Below are 19990 nucleotides of genomic sequence, written 5' to 3'. Positions count from 1 at the left end.
CAAAGGACCATCACATCGATAACACTCCCTAAAGCCTGCGGGGAGTAACGTTATCGCTACAGCGCTGTGAAAGTTTGTATTTTTTCTTACGATTTACTAGTGATGATCAATAGATTGTCAACATTTTATACAACGAACGCACGACGTTCGTTGAGTTGCCCAAATTTTGTCGCAGGCAGAGTTAATGTGCTAAAAAGTAAGACTGCTGCTAATTTGGGTAAAATGGCTTACAACTTAAATGTTTTGTTAAGGCTTGAGCCGAAACAGATAATAATGGTAGAAGTATATTCCACTTCTGATATTGGAACAAGAACTAATAGTATCATTGATTCTGGCCGTAATTTTCAAACGAACTATTTAGCAGTTAGGTTTGAAATTTTTAATTGATACTCAAGCAATGCTTAAAATTGTTCGTTTATCACAAAATAAATACATAATGAGCATAAAAGTTGCAAATCTATTACTATTTGATCTTTTGTAACAGCGCGTTCAAATGTTGAAACTCTAATCATGCTTTTTACTAGGATGAACGCTTGGAGTATGTCGGCCCAACGCAAGTGTCCAATATAAAATCCATAGCGGAAAATAAATGGCAACAACAGCAGTATACAACCAATTGCCGTAAATCTGCAAGTAGCAAAGCTTGTTTATTATATATAATTAATCCAAATATAAATATTTCCTTTACTTACAATACTGTCCATTAATCCAAATGTAATGGCATCTACTGATGCACGTAAAGCGCGTATAGCCAACTGACTGAGTGTTAACTCAGGAAATTCAAATAATGTCAGCCATAAAACCAATAAATATATGACTATTATTGGATTGAGCAATAGTGTATAAGCGCGTGTTAAATTTTGACGAAATCCATTTTTGCTTTCACCGGACAATAATATTGTTAGAGGTGTGATGAGTACAGCCAATATAAAACCTAAAGCAAAATTTAGCAAACCAGTAACAATGAGTGCAACACCCATGAAAATTAATGCTGCTATATGTAGCAACTGCAGACCAGCCTCATCTGGCAAGTTATAGAAAAGCGGTAGTAACACGCCCATCAACACTTGTACGCCCAAAATCGTGCCAATAATCAGCTCAGTGCTCATACCAATCGAGGTAAAATAATATCTTACTTGTTGGCTAAATGGCAAAGCATTACAGAGAAAACCTAATAGTAGCGCGATAACTGTATAAATTAAAACGGATATATATGGCAATTCCACAAGTGGCTTTTCTTCAAAGATCACTATTTCTTCTCCATCTATCGGTACTGTAGCTGTTTCATCATTTGTTGTGATAGTAAGCCAGAGAAGAAAAGCCTTAATAAACATTGTGCTGGCTAAAGCTATAAGACATGGCATGAAATCACCAATTGAAACGAAACGGTCATTTTGCACAAGAATATAGAAGAAGTAGCTCTGATGAAAACGTTCCAACAAGTTGTTTAAGCTACGAGAGATGCCTTCTACTGTTTTCAATAGCGAAAGTGCAGTTCCAAAACGATTGTTATTATGGTGTGTTGTACGTTTTACAGCTTCAAGTGTTAGTGATTCAATACGATAGCGATGAAAAAGACCATGATTACCATTTGGTACACCACTAGCTTGGCTCATTAGCATTTCCACCATGTGGCGAAAGTTATCCTCTAACGTTCCGCGCTGTGAACGCCTTCGCTTACGTGGTGAATACTTGTAACCGGATGATAAACCGCTACGTGATGTAAGGCGTTGTACCAAATTAAACATATCTAAATTGGGTAGTTGACCATTGAGGCCCTCGATTTTCACGTCAATATAATCTAAAAGATTAGATGCTTACAAATTTAGTGCATTAGAGTTAATAGGGCAATATAACATTACCGATATCTAAATCTTGTATTTCTAAATTTACAGCTGCTTGTAGTGATCCTGCACGTCCTAGCAAATTACCACAACGTAAAATTTGTGGATCTTTGATTCCACCTTCATGATATGCCTCCAACCAGGCATGCATACCTAATTGCTCTTGCTCAGTTACAAGAAATATCAAATCTTTTGCCCAGTAATTTTTTTCTAGAAAATAAATTAAAACGATTATGCAACTGATTATCCCTTAGAACAGCAAAAAGGAGTTTTAAAGCGCAATTCAGGATGATATACCTAGGCCCATATAGTAGATAGATTGATAGACAGTTGTGAAGTAATGCACTGCAACCTATAAGTCTTTTGGACACTCACTCTATTCACACCACCTTACCCAAGCTAGAGATATACGCCGCCGATTTTCGTCGTTTTTTGCACGCCGCCGCCGAATGTCAAATATATCGGCCCGGCGGTGGCGTCCCGCGCGGTACTATATTTCTACTCATTTAAGATTGTCTAGGCCATTAATTGTTCATTTCGAAAATTGGACGGATATGGTGGTATCAACGGATGCGCATCACTGCCAATGATAAGAATTCAAAACACTAAAAGAAAAGTTATATAAAAAATTTAAATGCTTACTTTTCATAATTTTTAAAAAAATTAAGAAGGAACAATGAATTCAAATAATATGACCCAAGTCGAAATTGTCCTCAAGTTGTTAAAAAAGCAAGTTACCCGAAAAAATGCTGATTTTTCAAAAATTCTATATTCCGATTGGAGTAAATAATAAGCGAAATCAGTTATGCAAAATCCTTTAGTAGGTTGACATTTCCTAAAGTTGGCGGCCCTATCCCAACCAGTCCCTTGGAGTGAATCACAGTGATTCTAGCCTATCAACCAAGGTTAAATATCACCTACACGTTTCGGCTCCTGTTACATATGTGAATACGTAGGCACATATATTTACCAGGTGAGGCTGTGTCCTTCGATGTCAAAAGTGGTAAGCAAAAGTTTTCCCCAGGCAGTCGAACAAATGACAACAACAACAACCGGGTGTGCTACTACTCTAACGTAGTGGACAGTCGAACTAGTTTGAAAACTGAAGCTACGCAGTTATTCATAATGAATTCTTGTATCAAAAGGCCGGAAAACAACAGTTTCAAGTGAGCGTATAACCTTAACATCTTTTAACTTAAAATCTGTCGACTTTCATTCTAAAATATCGTTTTGGTTTAGCGAACACTATTGAAATCAATGTTTCGAACACAAACGTCTGCAAATTTTGGTCTACATTTAAAAAAAAAGGTATCCAGTTTCCTTGTAACATTTAAATTATGTAGGATTATACTATTTTCACCCATGAGTTACGCAATAATATCCACTTGGACTGCATATGATTTCGAGGGCAGCAACCCAAGGCAGTCGGTTCTATGTACCGGAGCGACTCGGGATTTTTCCCGACCAAGGACTGTCATTTCAGTGTGACCCCATTTAATTTGTTTCGTCCCTCCCACAAATTGTCATCCTCCCAGCAGCTCCTTGCAGCAGGACTGCTACATATTCTCTTACTCCGGGAAGGTATCGAACCCAATCCGGGTCCGTCTCCTGACCCCGGTCCTGAGAAATGGTTTTGCTGCATTTGCCAGAAAAGAATCTTTTTAGGACGGTCATACTCTGTTCAGTGTGTCTCGTGCAAGGGATGGTTGCATCGGACAGGTTGTTCTGGGCTTGATCCCAAAACCCGACGTCCACGTAACTTTTATAAATCTTTTGTGGCTCCTTGCTGCTCACGCCCAAGGGCGTGCCGTAGTCTACGCCTAAGTGCCCCTCCACTACCTTCCAGCAGCCTCGCTGCTCAGCAAGCCACAACAAGTACCCGCTGCTGCTCGCGCCCCACGGCGCCAACAACTCAAACAGCTGATACCACTCATAACTACTACCTTCGTAGTAGAGCTGGTAGCAATGCTGAGCATCAGCCCCTGCCCCCGTCTTCTTCTCCCCCCCTCTTTTCTGGTAGCAATCGTGCAGGTCAGGGAAACAGACTCTTAGTCCCTCCCTCCGTTTGCACCGTCTGCCAGCACAGAATATATAGGTTTGCGACATCTGCTCAATGCAGCTCCTGCCTTGGGTGGTGCCACTTTCCTAGATGTCCTGGTCTCCGCGACGGCAACCCCTCGACGGGTTTCATCGCGCCATGTTGCCAGGTCGCAAACCCAAATCATCCGGGTACCCCAATGCTTGCCCAAGGGCGCCCAGTCCCAAGGCCACAACAGCAATTGCGTCCTGGCCTTCCACAACCTAGGCGTAGTCACCCGTCACTTACCCCTAGAGTGGCGGCGTCACCCCTCATGCACTTCAGAATTCTGCAGTTCAACTGTAATGGACTAACTGGGAAGATTACGGAGATAGTCGATTTCATGAAGCGGCACAACATCCGCATTGCTGCGATTCAAGAGACTAAACTCACAGCAAGATCTGCATTGCAGACCTGCTCTGGGTATAATGTCCACAGGAAGGACCGCGAGAGCGGAAATGGAGGCGGCCTCGCGTTTATTATACACCACCCTGTGCAATATCATATATTTGATCCTGGCATCGACCGCAGGGACAATGTCTTAGAACGTCAAGGCCTATCTGTCCGGTCAGGAGATGCAAATCTAGAAATCATCAACATCTACATCCCTCCTGTCACCTGTTGCCCCGGTATCGAGGCCTTACGCACTGGCAACAATCGCATTATCTTAGGCGATTTCAATGCCCATCACGACCTATGGCATTCAAACTTGCGGGCGGACAGTAGGGGTGAGATGTTGGCGGATCAAATAGAAGAAACGACGTGTTGCACAATAAACGGAGACGCCCCCACACGTATGGTAGGAAGCTGTCATAGCTCGCCAGATATCTCAATCGTGAGCGCAGAACTCGTAAACTGCGTCAACTGGCAGCCGATGGTAACATTGGCATCCGACCACCTGCCCATACTTATTTCGTTCGAGCGTACCGCCGACTTCATCGTAACCGAAAAACGCACTTTCATAAACTTCAAAAAAGGAAAGTGGGAAGAATATAAATCTGCAACAGACAGCAGCTTTGCTGCCCTCCCTATCCCGACTGATGCCCGCCAAGGGGAGCGTGCCTTCCGTAAGGTCATTGAATCCGCTTCGGCACATTTCATTCCCGCCGGGAGAATTCCCGATATCCGGCCCCACTTCCCGGCGGAGGCCGCGAGCTTAGCGAGGGAACGCGACCTTATAAGACAGCTTGATCCAGGCGACCCCCAAATAAGGGATATAAACCAACGCATCAGATTGCTTGTGGACGAACACAAGCGGGCGAAATGGGAAGAGCACCTAAGAGGTTGTAACCTCTCTACCGGTGTAGGTAAACTTTGGTCCACCGTAAAGTCCCTATCGAATCCAATATCCTACGGTCGACAAAGATAGACGGAGAGCCAATAGACACGCACATAAACACAAATTCAGCGCGTCACCAATCACTATCACCGCTAGAGAGGTTGAGGACGCCATTGGTCGCGCTAAACCATCCAAAGCAGTGGGCCCAGACGGCATAGCCATGCCGATGCTTAAAAACCTAGGGAAAGAGGGTTTCAAATATTTAGCGCATGTCTTCAACCTGTCTCTCTCCACCTTTGCCATACCCGAGAAATGGAAAATGGCCAAGGTGGTCCCGCTACTAAAGCCTGGGAAACCAGCTAACGTAGGTGAGTCATATCGTCCGATATCTCTCCTATCGCCAGTGGCAAAGACGCTTGAAGCCATTTTGCTCCCTTATTTCCAAGCACATTTGCAGCTAGCCCCTCATCAGCATGGCTTCAGAAAACTTTATAGCACTACCTCCGCGCTAAATGTCATTAGCACCCAGATAAATTGCGGTTTGAATCAATACCCCCACCATAGAACAGTACTCGTAGCGCTAGACCTATCAAAAGCCTTTGATACGGTCAACCATGGCTCATTACTGCAAGACCTGGAAGGGTTTACCCTTCCCCCATGTCTTAAAAGGTGGACCGCAAATTATCTGGGTGGTCGGCAGGCATCGGTGCAATTCAGAAACGAAACATCAAAACCAAGGAGAATTAAACAAGGTGTGCCACAGGGTGGTGTCCTATCCCCACTTTTGTTTAATTTCTACATATCTAAGCTACCTTCACCACCGGAAGGAGTCACAATCGTTTCCTACGCCGATGACTGCACAATAATGGCCACAGGCCCAGGCCCAGAGATCGATGAGCTATGCAATAAAATAAACGGCTATCTCCCTGATCTCTCCAGTTTTTTCGCCTCGCGAAACCTGGCATTGTCACCGACTAAATCTTCCGCGACCTTATTTACAACATGGACGCCCCAAATGTCGACCATATTGAACATCCACGTCGATGGCACTACGCTACCGACTGTCCTACACCCCAAGATCTTGGGAGTGACGTTTGATCAGGATCTACATTTTGGTGCGCACGCAACCGCAATTGTTCCGAGAATTCAGAGCCGTAATAAAATCCTCAAATCCCTTGCTGGCAGTACCTGGGGAAAAGATAAAGAAACGCTCATGACCACATACAAAGCAATTAGCCAGCCGATTACGTGCTACGCGTCACCCATATGGTCGCCAAGCCTAAAAACTAACCACTGGAAGAAACTACAGGCCTGCCAAAATACTGCTCTCAGAATCGCCACGGGCTGTCTTCTTATGTCCTCAGAACACCATCTGCATAATGAGGCGAGAATACTCCCCATCAGGGAGAGAAATGAGATGCTGACCAAACAGTTTCTGTTGAATACCCAGAAACCTGGGAATCCCAACAGACATCTGATTGACGAACCAGAACCGCCTAGGGGCCTAAGGAGTCATCTCCGTAAGCATTTTGAGGAAATACGGCACCTGAGAACCCAGCCGTATGAAGCGAAAAAACACAAGCAGGTCCTTGGTGAACTCCATAGACAGGCGTCGAACCTTTATGTCGGGAATTGCCCGGTGAATCCAGTACTTGAAGAAAAATATCCAGAACTCGCGGAAGAGGAACGCGTACTCCCCAGGGAAATGCGTGTCACTCTTGCTCAACTTCGTTCTGGATACTGTAACAGGTTAAACTCTTACCTATCCAGAATCAACCCCGACATACAAAATGTATGCCCCGCTTGCAATGTGTCCCCACATGACACCAACCATCTCTTTAATTGTAATGTGGAACCAACGCCTCTAACACCCCTTTCCTTATGGTCAACCCCTGTTGAAACGGCAAGTTTCCTTGGACTCCCGTTAGAGGATATTGATGACAATTTTTGATCGGTCGCGGCTATTAGGTGGGGCGAGCATTGCTACAACAACAACAACAAGGGCAGCAACCTTGGCCGAATAGTTACTTCCCAACGTTTCAAGGTGTTTCTCTGGTAGTGGTCGGCAGTATAGCGCGACAAAAAAAATCCGTTAGAAAGTCTTCGGAGCTGTACATAGAGTTTCTAGTGACGTTCACGAAGGTATGAGTTCGAAGTCGCAGTCCTATAGATTCTGTACTGGCATGTTGTATGAGGGCCAGGAGGCGTGGGAGCGACTGGTGGTGGACAGGATTGCTACTGTTCGCACTTCGGGAATTTTAGTTCTTAAAACACCCGAAAAACGTAGATGCGTCCTTTGGCGCAATTAACAATAGGCCAGAGTTGGTGCTCATCGTTAAAACTGTGCCTTGAGAGCCATGAGTATTAAAAGACCATTAATAGCAACCGTAAGTCGCCTTTGTGCGTTACCAGCAAGGGGTCACAAATAATTAAAAAAAAAATCGTGTCGATAAGGATTATTAGAAGTTAGACCAGAACATCTCCTTCGGTGGAACTACGCTTTGTACGAGACATACAGACAAAAGTGTGACCATTTTAAGTACCAGTCCCTAAGACCGAGGTTAGGTTCGAAGCCTCCCTGGAGTAAGTAAATGAAGGCCTCCGTAAGGAGCTGCTCTTGAAATTTTGTGAACGATCCGCGAGACTTTGAGGCAAAAACCCCGGATTTTTCCGAATTCCCCTTAAATACATACAAACAAAACCTTTCCAAAATATTATTTTTTCGAAACAGAAAAAAACTTTTAAAAGCAAGAACACCGGCGTACACCGACGTGCCGCCGGTATATAATAGTGCATACGCTGCCGCCGCCGATATAGTGATCGGCGTAAACCTCTAATCCAATCCAAGCTTCCTTAAGAAATCCAGGATGGCTCTCGGCTTTAGAGAGTGTACATATATAATGTAGAGTGTACATATATATAACCTAAATCCTTCAAGACGTGTCTCACGTCGCTAACCCCCAAAGTGAAGAATCGAGCAGCGCCTCCATGGGCATGTGCGCATGGTACCTGTATACATACGATGTTGTTGTTGTAGCGATAAGGACAAGGACAAGGCTTTGGGGAGTGTTATCGATGCTGATGGTCCTTTTTCGGATGCATATCCGGTACGGTACATTCTGGTACCAAGCCCGACCATCTCGGGAACGATTTGTTATGACCACATGCGACCTTCTAGGCCATCCTGTCCTCCCACCCCCTACAACCATGAGGAGTTCGGGGACGCCAGAGCCTCGGCTGCTAATGAAACAGTATTCGCCACGGAGAGGTGAAGTTGACACTTGGGTCGGAGAAGCTATATTTTGCGCTGGCAACCCCTTGAATTTATTTTGTATTTTAGTCGCCTCTTACCACAGGCATACCTACCGCGGGTATATTCTAACCCCCTAACCCGCTGGGGATGTTTAATGTGGTCATATTACTCGTTAACCATTAACGTACTAGTTAATATGGTTCCAAAAATGGTAGAGCTAATGCCTTAATGGTGCTTGTTACCGGAACGTACAGGATCTACAATATCCTGCAAAGGACCATCAACATCGATAACAGTGCCCAAAACCTTCGGGGTGTCTTTATCGTTAATACAACACCATTATTTCTCTCGTCGCCCTTGATATGATGTTGTCGACGTGCTTCCACAGTAGCTTGGAGGCGAAAGTAGCTCCCAAGTATTTCACATCGGTCCATGTTCCAATTGTAATCCATCCATTACTAATTTCCCCATACCATATAGTTTTCTTTTCCTGGCGATAGCCATCTTGTTTTGGGTTGATATTAAGCCCCGCCTACATACACGATTCCTTTGGTGTCTCACAAAGAGTGTGCCACCTCCAATTGATGTTTCGGGAATCCTTCTACCTAGTAGACCGTTGATCCACATTCGTATTGGTCTCTAGTAATCTCTTCTCCTAAGCGCACGATTCACATCTGGGGCTGGGTTGTCCAAAGACCCCTCTATATATAAAAAGGCGCATAGCACTAACTCTGCATAGTCGGGCTCACCCTGAATTACCGTAGTTGGCTGATATAGCGCGGTGTTTATCGGCCTACCTTCCTATAGGCGTGCTCACCTGTATGTAACGGTATTCCCTCAAGACTATCTTATTCGTGATCTATAATTTTTTCCATTTTAAAGCAAAGGACGTCGGGCTTATCTGCCTGAACGACGCAAGGGAGTAGTCTTTGTTAGCCACCTATGTAGGCCCCCGCGAGACTATCCGGCATGACCCTAGTTTGGTGTGGGACAATCCCCCTCCCTGTAGAAGAAAAGCTGGGTAGATGCCATCTTTTCCCGGTGACATGTAGCTCTTGACCTTAATGCCCATAAAACCGTGTCGTCACTGAACAGGTCTTTCACGAGGCTCCAGTTTGTGGGTGTTGGCCTTACCTCTCCAGTCGCTTCCACAGTAGTACCCGAGGAAGCATCTGGCGCTTCCCAAGGCAGTCGGTTCTATGTACCGGAGCGACTCGGGATTTTTACCGACCAAGGACTGTCATTTCAGTGTGACCCCATCTAATTTGTTTCGTCCCTCCCACAAATTTTCATCCTCCCAGCAGCTCCTTGCAGCAGGACTGCTCCATATTCTCTTACTCCGGGAAGGCATCGAATCCAATCCGGGTCCGTCTCCTGACCCCGGTCCTGAGAAATGGTTTTGCTGCATCTGCCGGAAAAGAATCTTTTTAGGACGGTCATACTCTGTTCAGTGTGTCTCGTGCAAGGGATGGTTGCATCGGACAGGTTGTTCTGGGCTTGATCCCAAAACCCGACGTCCACGTAACTTTCATAACTACTACCTTCGTAGTAGAGTTGGTAGTAATGCTGAGCATCAGCCCCTGCCCCCGTCTTCTCCCCCCTCTTTTCCGGCAGCAATCGTGCAGGTTAGGGAAACAGACTCTTAGTCCCTACCTCCGTTTGCACCGTCTGCCAGCATAGAATATATAGGTTTGCGACATCCGCCCAATTCAGCTCCTGCCTTGGGTGGTGCCACTTTCCTAGATGTTCTGGTCTCCGCGACGGCAACCCCCCGACGGATTTCATCGCGCCATGTTGTCAGGTCGCAAACCCAAATCAGCCGGGTACCCCAATGCTTGCCCAAGGACGCCCAATCCCAGGGCCACAACAGTAATTGCGTCCTGGCCTTCCACAACCCAGGCGTAGTCACCCGTCACTTACCCCCAGAGTGGCGACGTCTCCCCTTATGCACTTCAGAATTCTGCAGTTAAACTGTAATGGACTAACTGGGAAGATTACGGAGATAGTCGATTTCATGAAGCGGCACAACATCTGCATTGCTGCGATTCAAGAGACTAAACTCACAGCAAGATCTGCATTGCAGACCTGCTCTGGGTATAATGTCCACAGGAAAGACCGCGAGAGCGGAAATGGAGGCGGTCTCGCGTTTATCATACACCACTCTGTGCAATATTATATATTTGATCCTGGCATCGACCGCAGGGACAATGTCGTGACAATGTTGACGTTCTGCCAAGGCCTATCTGTCCGGTCAGGCGATGCAAACCTAGAAATCATCAACATCTACATCCCTCCTGCCACCTGTTGCCCCAGTGGATACCGCCCTAATATCAGGGCCTTACTCACTGGCAACAATCGCATTATCTTAGGCGATTTCAATGCCCATCATGATCTATGGCACTCAAACTTGCGGGCGGACAGTAGGGGTGAGATGTTGGCGGATCAAATAGAAGAAACGACGTTCTGCACAATAAACGGAGACGCCCCCACACGTATGGTAGGAAGCTGTCACAGCTCGCCAGATATCTCAATCGTGAGCACAGAACTCGTAAACTGCGTCAACTGGCAGCCGATGGTAACATTGGCATCTGACCACCTGCCCATACTTATTTCGCTTGAGCGTACCGCCGACTTCATCGTCACTGAAAAACGCACTTTCATAAACTTCAAAAAAGGAAAGTGGGAAGAATATAAATCCTTTACAGACAGCCGCTTTGCTGCCCTCCCTATCCCGACTGATGCCCGCCAAGGGGAGCGTGCCTTCCGTAAGGTCATTAAATCCGCCTCGGCACATTTCATTCCCCCCGGGAGAATTCCCGAAATCCGGCCCACTTCCCGGCGGAGGCCGCAAACTTAGCGAGAGAACGTGACCTTATAAGACAGCTTGATCCAGGCGACCCCCAAATAAGGGATATAAACCAACGCATTAGATTGCTTGTGGATGAACACAAGCGGGCGAAATGGGAGGAGCACCTAAGAGGTTGTAACCTCTCTACCGGTGTGGGTAAACTTTGGTCCACCGTAAAGTCCCTATCGAATCCGACTAAGCACAAAGACAAAGTTTCCATCGCCTTTGGCGACAAAGTGCTGTCGGACGCGAAAAAATGCGCGAGCGCTTTCTGCCGACTATATATAATGCATCCTACGGTCGACAAAGATAGACGGAGAGCCAATAGACACGCACATAAACACAAATTCAGCGCGTCACCAATCACCATCACCGCTAAAGAGGTTGAGGACGCCATTGGTCGTGCTAAACCATCCAAAGCAGTGGGCCCACACGGCATAGCCATGCCGATGCTTAAAAGCCTAGGGAAAGAGGGTTTCAAATATTTAGCGCATGTCTTCAATCTGTCTCTTTCCACCTTTGTCATACCTGAGAAATGGAAAATGGCCAAGGTGGTCCCGCTACTAAAGCCTGGGAAACCAGCTAACATAGGTGAGTCGTATCGTCCGATATCTCTCCTATAGCAAGTGGCAAAGGCGCTTGAAGCCATTTTGCTCCCTTATTTCCAAGCAAATTTGAAGCTAGCCCCTCATCAGCATGGCTTCAGAAAACTCCATAGCACTACCACTGCGCTAAATGCCATTAGCGCCCAGATTAATTGCGGTTTAAATCAATACCCCCACCATAGAACAGTACTCGTAGCGCTAGACATATCAAAAGCTTTTGATACGGTCAACCATGGCTCGTTACTGCAGGACCTGGAAGGGTCTACCCTCCCCCCATGTCTTAAAAGGTGGACCGCAAATTATCTGGGTGGTCGGCATGCATCGGTGCAATTTAGAAACGAAACATCAAAACCAAGGAGAATTAAACAAGGGGTGCCACAGGGTGGTGTCCTATCCCCACTTTTGTTTAATTTCTACATATCTAAGCTACCTTCACCACCGGAAGGAGTCACAATCGTTTCCTACGCCGATGACTGCACAATAATGGCCACAGGCCCAGGCCCAAAGATCGATGCGCTATGCAATAAAATAAACGGCTACCTCCCTGATCTCTCCAGTTTTTTCGCCTCGCAAACCTGGCATTATCACCGACTAAATCTTCCGCGACCTTATTTACAACATCGACACCCCAAATGTCGACCATTTTGAACATCCACGTCGATGGCACTACGCTACCGACTGTCCTACACCCCAAAATCTTGGGTGTGACGTTTGATCAGGATCTACATTTTGGTGAGCACGCAGCCGCAATTGTTCCGAGAATTCAGAGCCGTAACAAAATCCTCAAATCCCTCACTGGCAGTACTTGGGGAAAAGATAAAGAAACGCTCATGACTACATACAAAGCAATTAGCCAGCCGATTACGTGCTACGGGTCACCCATATCGTCGCCAAGCCTAAAAATCACCCACTGGAAGAAACTACAGGCCTGCCAAAATACTGCTCTCAGAATCGCCACGGGCTGTCTTCTTATGTCCCCAGAACACCATCTGCATAATGAGGCGAGAATACTCCCCATCAGGGAGAGAAATGAGATGCTGACCAAACAGTTCCTGTTGAATACCCAGAAACCTGGGCATCCCAACAGACATCTGATTGATGAACCAGCACCGCCTAGGGGCTTAAGGAGTCATCTCCGTACGCATTTTGAGGAAATACGGCACCTGAGAACCCAGCCGTAAATGAAAAAACACAAGCAGGTCCTTGGTGAACTCCATAAACAGGCGTCGGACCAGTACTTAACGAAAATTATCAAAAACTTGCGGAAGAGGAACGCATACTCCCCAGGGAAACGCGTGTCACTCGTGCTCAACTTCGTTCTGTATACTATAACAGGTTAAACTCTTACCTATCCAGAATCAACCCCGACATACAAAATGTATGCCCCGCTTGCAATGTGTCCCAACATGACACCAACCATCTTTTCAATTGTAATGTGGAACCAACGCCTCTAACACCCCTTTCCTTATGGTCCACCCCTGTTGAAACGGCAAGTTTCCTTGGACTCCCGTTAGAGGATATTGATGACAATTTGTGATCGGTCGCGGCTATTAGGTGGGGCGAGCATTGCTACAACAACAACAACAGGAAGCATCTTGGTTGTGTTGTTGTTTGTATTCCCCAGGATGCATCTGGAAAATGGAAGGGTCAACAAGGGCCTTGTGGGACTACATTTATACCCTAACATAATGTCCTGAAACTCGCTCTATTGGCTTTCCTTTTCTCTTTATTGTATGGGGTTGAATTTGTCGAGTACTCTTTCCAAGTTTCCAGTGCTTCATTGATAAGCTTGCGCACGCTTTCCTTCATTTCAGAGAGTTTCCTTGACCACCAAGAAGTTTTCATGCCTGGGTTCTTTTCACGGCAGCTGGGGTTTTATGCTTCAATTATTATCCACTGAAGTTCTTTACTCTGTTCTCCAGCTCCACACAACTTAAGCATCTATTTTTTCTAAGGTGGAAAGGCTTGCCTCAACTAATAATTGATTATGTCCCTGGGTTTCTCTTGGGCGGTTCCTCTGGTGAGACGGCCACGATGGCAAACTTGATAATAAGATGGTCTGACATGGAGGGTTCCATGGACCCATATAGTAGTAAGTACTTGGTCCTCTTCAAAAAAAGGTGATATTGTGTTCATCCAAGACGGACGGAAACATCCATCTTTAGAACGACTTAAGGAAAAGTGGATTTTAGAAAATTAAATCAATTAATTTTAGTTTTATAAATTACAATAGACGGTCTCAAAGCCACAACTGAAGCTTGTAAAACACTTATGAAAGTCTGGATGTGATAATATAGGTGTTTGGTTTTAGAAAGATTCTTAAAATTGGAATAAAAAAAAAAAAATAAATTTAAGGCGCGATAACCTCCGAAGAGATCTAAGGCCGAGCTTCTCTTCCAATTTGCGTCGTGCTCCTCTTGATTTTCCCTACAAATTGACCGGACGGGACCTACATGCTTTATGCCGACTCCGAACGGCATCTGCAAGGCAGATGAGTTTTCACTGAGAGCTTTTCATGGCAGAAATACACCCGGAGCACTTGCCAAACACTGCCGAGGGGCGACCCCGCTTAGAAAAATTTTCTTCTAATTGAAAAACCTTATTTCTAAAATTTTGATGTTGCTTTGCCCGGGAGTTGAACCCAGGGCATACGGTGTGATAGGCGGAGCACGCTACCATCACACCACGGTGGAATAGTTTCTTTAAATTAAGAGTTCGAGACCCCCACAAGGCAATTTCAAACTTCAAATAGAGTAACCAAACTTTTGCCATTATGAGTCAACTTACTGCGTGCAAAATCTGCAAACGCCAATATTATTGGTACACTAGCCGTAATGTCCGCATACACAGAGTTTACTGCACGATATGGGGCTGTGAAAACAATACCTTCCGTTGAACTGATGCGTGGTGCTCGCAATATGCCGTACACATTCTTGCCATGATACTCTTTACCGTTGCTGAAGGGATAACGTAACGTAAAGTTGTGAACATGGGTTTCCAACCCAATTTGATGCATTTTCGCAGCGATCCAAGCATGTGGTGTTGTTGATTTGTGTTCAGAACGTTCACGTTGAAGCTCTTCGAATAAAGATTGTGCGAAACGTACAGAGTCTTGCGAAATTTCTGGATCGACCAAACCTGCGAGAACATTGTATGCAGCTGATATATCTAAATCATTTATAATGAATAAAGATGATAGCTTACCCGGAGATAGAGCATTCTCGGACAGATATGTGCCATGGTTGAATTCGGGGTGTGCCAAGCAAACAAACCACGCCAAACCGGCAATATAAAATAACGAAGAAATTTTACCTATATGTTTTGCCAATGTTCGCCCAAATTTAGAACGTGGTGCTAATGATGGGTCCGACAAGAGACCCATACTGATTTTAAAAGCTTTTGTTAATAACTTAAGTTAAAAACCCGAAAAAATGTATGCGCGTACAATAGAACGAAAGCAGCTGATTTGGTTTTTGCGTTAACACGCGTTGCCAACTGGTATTTATAAAATAAAACAGCGTTGCCATTATCATGGATTACAACGACTTCTACACGTAACGAAGTTGGGTAACTTCTACCTTTTGATTACTTTGAAATCTGCCGTTGTTATTGTAGCTATAAGGATACTCCCCGAAGACCTTGGGGAGTGTTATAGATGTTGATGGTCCTCTGCCGGATGTAGGCAGATCCGGTAAGTTCCGGTAATGAGCACCATTCTGGTACTAGGCCGACCATCTCGGGAACGATTTGGTATGACCACATGAAACCTTCTAGCCCATCCAGCGCTCTCACCCCCTTATTTTGTATTTTGGTCACCTTTTACGACAGGTATACCTCCCGCGGGTATGTTCTTAGCCTCCTAACCCGTTGGGATGAAATCTGCCATATTATTTTATTTTTATTGATGGTCCTTTACCGGTACGACCATCTCGGGAATGATTTGAACGAACATTGAACTTTTAGGTCATCCAGCCCCCTACTTCCATGAAGAACTTGTGGTCGCCAGAGCCTCACGTGCTGAATATGTGTGTGATATATGCATATTTGTAACAGAATTCTCGTCGCGTAGGTGAGGTTGACAATTGGGTTGCGGAAGCCATGAATTGCGCTTATCAACCTCGGTAACCAGACTCGTTGTTGTTGTTGTAGCGATGACACTCCCCGAAGGCCTGTACCAAGCCCGACCATCTCCTGAACGATTTGTTATGACCACATGCGACCTTCTAAGCCATTTGGAGTTAAGGTCTTCCTACGACTATTCCTTCCAACTCAATGAAGAACGCTGTGTTCTTTGCTAGAAATACCTTCTCATAATATGACCTTCATTCCAATAAGTCCATGTCTGTATAAACCTCTTGCTGCTCACCATTAAAGCTATTCGATACACACCGATGGCATCACGCACAGGAAAAAAACATATACATTTTTTTTTTCGAATAATTCTCTAAGCACCACTGTACAATGGGAGCGTCGAGAGAGGAGAAAGTATTTAACTTTACAATTGCCTATTAAGTCCAAAGTAGTATTTGTAACGATGGTGAATTTCTAGTCTGAAATTTAAATGCACTTTCCTAGTTATTTACAGTCCCGAATTTATATTCGTCAAAAGTGATCTTGCAGAGAAGACGCGAATGTGTAGATTCTTTCTTTGATGACGGCCCTTGGACCTCCCAGAAGATTGTTTTCTTTCGCCATTAGCGTAGTACATACCAGGTTGAGAACTGCGCAAATAATGGCTTTAGGAGGGGTCAAAAGGCTAGACAGTTGATGTGCACACCTTAGTCGGTAATTTAATGAGTCCTTCCATGTTTGAAGTGTTAAAAACAGAGTGTCACTCGAATAGCAAAGTAATCCAAACGAATTAAGATCATTAGAGACAGTTTTGAAAAGATGTTATAAGTTAAAAACTCTTCGCATTTCTAAAAACTGTAAAAAAAACTAATAATGTTAAGTTGTTTCTACATATAATTTTACGAATATCTTAAAATACTATTCTTAAACTTGTAACTTAACATCATAATCAAATGACTTTCTTAAATTTAGCGTTTCCAACTGGGTTTCTTTTTGGTGGCACCCAACGTAAATATGCTGGATCCACAGTTAGTTTAGGTTTCTTAAATTGCGGTAATTGCAAATGCTCCATTACAGTTTTTGGTGTCACGCAAATGACATGTTGCCCTTTCCAATACTTGACCATTTTCATAGATTGTAATGTATAAATAATATCATCTTGTGTTATACCACTCAATTCGCTTAGCTCTTTAATACTTTGTGTTGTTGTGCGACAATCTTTCATTAGCTCCAGTAATGTATATGCCCAAAAACTGCGATAACTTAAGCGTCCAAGATCAGAGAGCGGCTTTTCTGGACTGCCAACAACTCCTTCTCTTCGCGACAATTCATAACTAAAAGCAATCAGTAATTTACCATAGCCTTTACGTTGATATGGCGGCAAAATCAATATACAGGCGACATTGTTGCTTTCAGGTGACTCTTTCTCTTTCGAAAAATATCCAACAATATGTGCACCACGTTTATCTATTTCACATAAAACATAAAAGTAAAATGGTTCTACATCATAGTATAAGGTTTTGTGGTCTAAGAATAGCTTTGCCATTAAACATAACATTTGACAATAAAGTTTATGCTCTTTGCCATCAATCTCAAATATGGATATTGTACCTTTGCGATAAATCTCATTTCCTGGTGGTTGACGTCGTGTGCACTCAGATGCGTGATAGCGATAGGTTTTTTGAAAACGCATATATTTTAGACAATATTCGCATACGTAAAGTGTACCAACTTTGCCATACTCATCTGGATATGGACTAAAATACCATGTGTCTATTTCAAAACGTCCGATACGTAACTTATCAATATATTTGACTTTTGTAATTGCTTCATGCTCCTTCTCCAATGCCGCTGTTGTTGGATCCATTTCAGCATAAGTTTTCTGCACATGATTAATCTCATCGTGGCGCCGTTTTTGATTGCGTGTTAGTTTACGATCGCTATTTTCCATTGGAGATGGATTTTCCAATGATGCGATTTGCTCTTTACTCAATTGTTTTAGCGTTTTTCCGCCATTAGCATCAGTAAGCTCGGTAACGTTAGCCGCTCCATTTGCAGTTTCTGCATCAGTTGCATCCGTTATACGATCTCGTGATACCCACTCGTCTAGACGCCGATTAAGTCCTACATAATGTACGTAATATTCGGTTGGCGCGTTAGGGGAGGCAGTTCCAGTCCCATCACCAGATCGCGACTGTATAATTTGGGCTGGATGTACATTGCCATCAGCGCGCTTTATTAAATACACATCCCCAGTCTTAATTTGCATTTCGTTTTGTGTAGTTGAGCTATTCATTGATCCAACTATTTCCGTCGTAATTGTTTTCGCAGCATTATCTGTCACCGGCGTCTTTGGTATAGTTCCCTCTGCTGTTTTGTTTGCATCATTTACCTTTTCGTCGGGGGCTGCATTTTGTCCCTCTTCGGCCGTTGTCTTATCACTTTTCTTCATTTTTCCACTTTCCGTTACAGTCATATTGCTTCAATGTATAATTTATTAGCAAATTTATCATTTATTAGCGAAGTTATTGTTTTTGCGTAATGAATATTTTTTGTTTGTTCTTCTTTTAAGATTGGTGGTGACAATAACATAGCTGATTAAAAAATATCGATAATAAACGATAGTCGATAGAATACATTCAACGCGAAAGCGGAAAACATAGTGTACCTATGTGTCAACTAAGCGATAAACGTCAAAACTACAAACAGCCTTGCTCACCTGATGCAAATCTCATGTCTAGAGTTGCATTTTTGGTACGTAAGAGTACTTCAAGCTGAGTTGCATTTGATAGTTTAATAAAACTTTGTAGTATTTACAGATGAAATAGTTGCATATATTTCCGCGGAAATAAGAATACTAGAAGATTTGTAGCCTGCAACAATGCGGAAACATACGGAAAGCAAAATTTGTTTAAATTAGAGTCAAAATATAAAGCGCCACACGTATAACATGGAAAACTTGTTATGGAATCGCATTTTCGTTGGAAGCAGTAAGGAAGGCGGTCGGCATGATGTGGTGGTGCACATTGGCTAGTCATTGTCGGCTGGGGCGGGTCCTTGCCAACCTTACTGTTCCTGCGCCATAAACAGAAAAAGTTCCCATCATGCCTTAAAAAAACTCCGCTGTCAGATTCAAAAAACCTGACAGAAGCGCAGAGACCGACTCAAAACGCTTGAAATTCAAAGAAAACGACATCCGGCAAAACCGGATGCCACGGACGGACCGTTAAACATTTAAAATTTAAATTAAAAAAAACCGAAAATTTAAAAAAAAACTGTCCAAAAAAAAAAAAAAAACTAACCGAACCGGGAACGACCGGTTACTAACTGCTGAAATTAAAAAAAAAAACGCTGAAAAGTAAAATAAAAAGGTGAAAAACAAAAAAAGAAGAAAAGGGAATAAAAAAGAGGGCCGAATATATATAGGGGGCGCCGCGGGTGGTGTTGCGACGCCCGGTGCTTATACCCACTCTCAAAGTCCATGGCCTCCGACGCACATAAATTTTCGGTGGCCCTTTACCTGCATTACCCTATGCCTTCTAAATAAATATGGAATTCAGCATTCCCATTTATAGTGCAATTTATTTAAGATACATTAAGAAAAAAAAAATGGTTACAAAAATTCATTTAGATTTTTCATCTATTCTACTAGCAAAACAGAGAATAATTCTTATTGTACGCTGTTAGCTGTAGATTTTAGTTGTAAGCTTATGGGTATGTACAGTTATTAATAATTAATAAAGGAAGAGTAGAAAACAAAAAAAAAAATTGTTGTATCTTACTTTATTTTATTTTATTATAGTTTATTTTATTTTAGTTTACTTTATTTTATTTTTGTTTATTTTATTTTAGTTTATCTCATTTTATTTTATTGTAGTTTATGCTTTCTCTTGAAGAATTAGTTTAATTTTACTGGGTCTTCTTTTCTTTTATTTTCATTGTTATTATTTCTAGACTTTATTATCTTATCCAAGTTTATTTTATTATAATTTATTTCAATTTTTTTTCTTTGT

The 19990-nt window shown here is 43.5% G+C and overlaps 2 protein-coding genes across 3 annotated transcripts; both read right to left on the bottom strand.

Moving 5' to 3' along the window:
• Positions 1–356: 356 nt before the first annotated feature.
• GAA1 (glycosylphosphatidylinositol anchor attachment 1) lies at positions 357–15839 on the bottom strand. Its single transcript, XM_067784060.1, has 5 exons — positions 15111–15839; positions 14694–15044; positions 1863–2054; positions 693–1801; positions 357–627 (listed from the first exon to the last, which is right to left on the bottom strand). The coding sequence occupies exons 1-5, from the start codon at positions 15286–15288 to the stop codon at positions 505–507; spliced, it is 1953 nt and encodes a 650-aa protein (XP_067640161.1). The 5' UTR covers positions 15289–15839; the 3' UTR covers positions 357–504.
• A 1014-nt stretch (positions 15840–16853) lies between these two features.
• LOC137250734 (histone acetyltransferase KAT8-like) lies at positions 16854–18600 on the bottom strand. 2 transcript variants are annotated; one of them, XM_067784063.1, is made up of 2 exons: positions 17589–18599; positions 16854–17444 (listed from the first exon to the last, which is right to left on the bottom strand). In XM_067784063.1, exons 1-2 carry the CDS (start codon positions 18451–18453, stop codon positions 16927–16929), a joined length of 1383 nt encoding a protein of 460 aa, XP_067640164.1. In that variant the 5' UTR covers positions 18454–18599; the 3' UTR covers positions 16854–16926. The 2 variants fall into 2 exon arrangements, with proteins under 2 accessions (XP_067640164.1, XP_067640163.1); XM_067784062.1 differs by having other exon boundaries at positions 16854–18600.
• Positions 18601–19990: the final 1390 nt, after the last annotated feature.

This window comes from Eurosta solidaginis, chromosome 4 (genome assembly GCF_040869045.1).
Source record: "Eurosta solidaginis isolate ZX-2024a chromosome 4, ASM4086904v1, whole genome shotgun sequence".
Lineage (NCBI taxonomy): Eukaryota > Metazoa > Arthropoda > Insecta > Diptera > Tephritidae > Eurosta > Eurosta solidaginis.
The sequence above is the reverse complement of the archived record's forward strand: the minus strand, read 5'-3'. Positions and strand labels throughout refer to the sequence as shown.

Excerpts from the sequence above, each read along its gene's own strand:
- GAA1 (XM_067784060.1), bottom strand. The coding sequence starts at position 15,288 with ATGGGTCTCTTGTCGGACCCATCATTAGCACCACGTTCTAAATTTGGG. Across the intron at positions 1,802-1,862 it reads AATACAAGATTTAGATATCG|ATTATATTGACGTGAAAATC; the intron begins GTAATGTTATAT and ends CTAATCTTTTAG. Across the intron at positions 628-692 it reads TTGGATTAATGGACAGTATT|ATTTACGGCAATTGGTTGTA; the intron begins GTAAGTAAAGGA and ends TGCTACTTGCAG.
- LOC137250734 (XM_067784062.1), bottom strand. The coding sequence starts at position 18,453 with ATGACTGTAACGGAAAGTGGAAAAATGAAGAAAAGTGATAAGACAACG.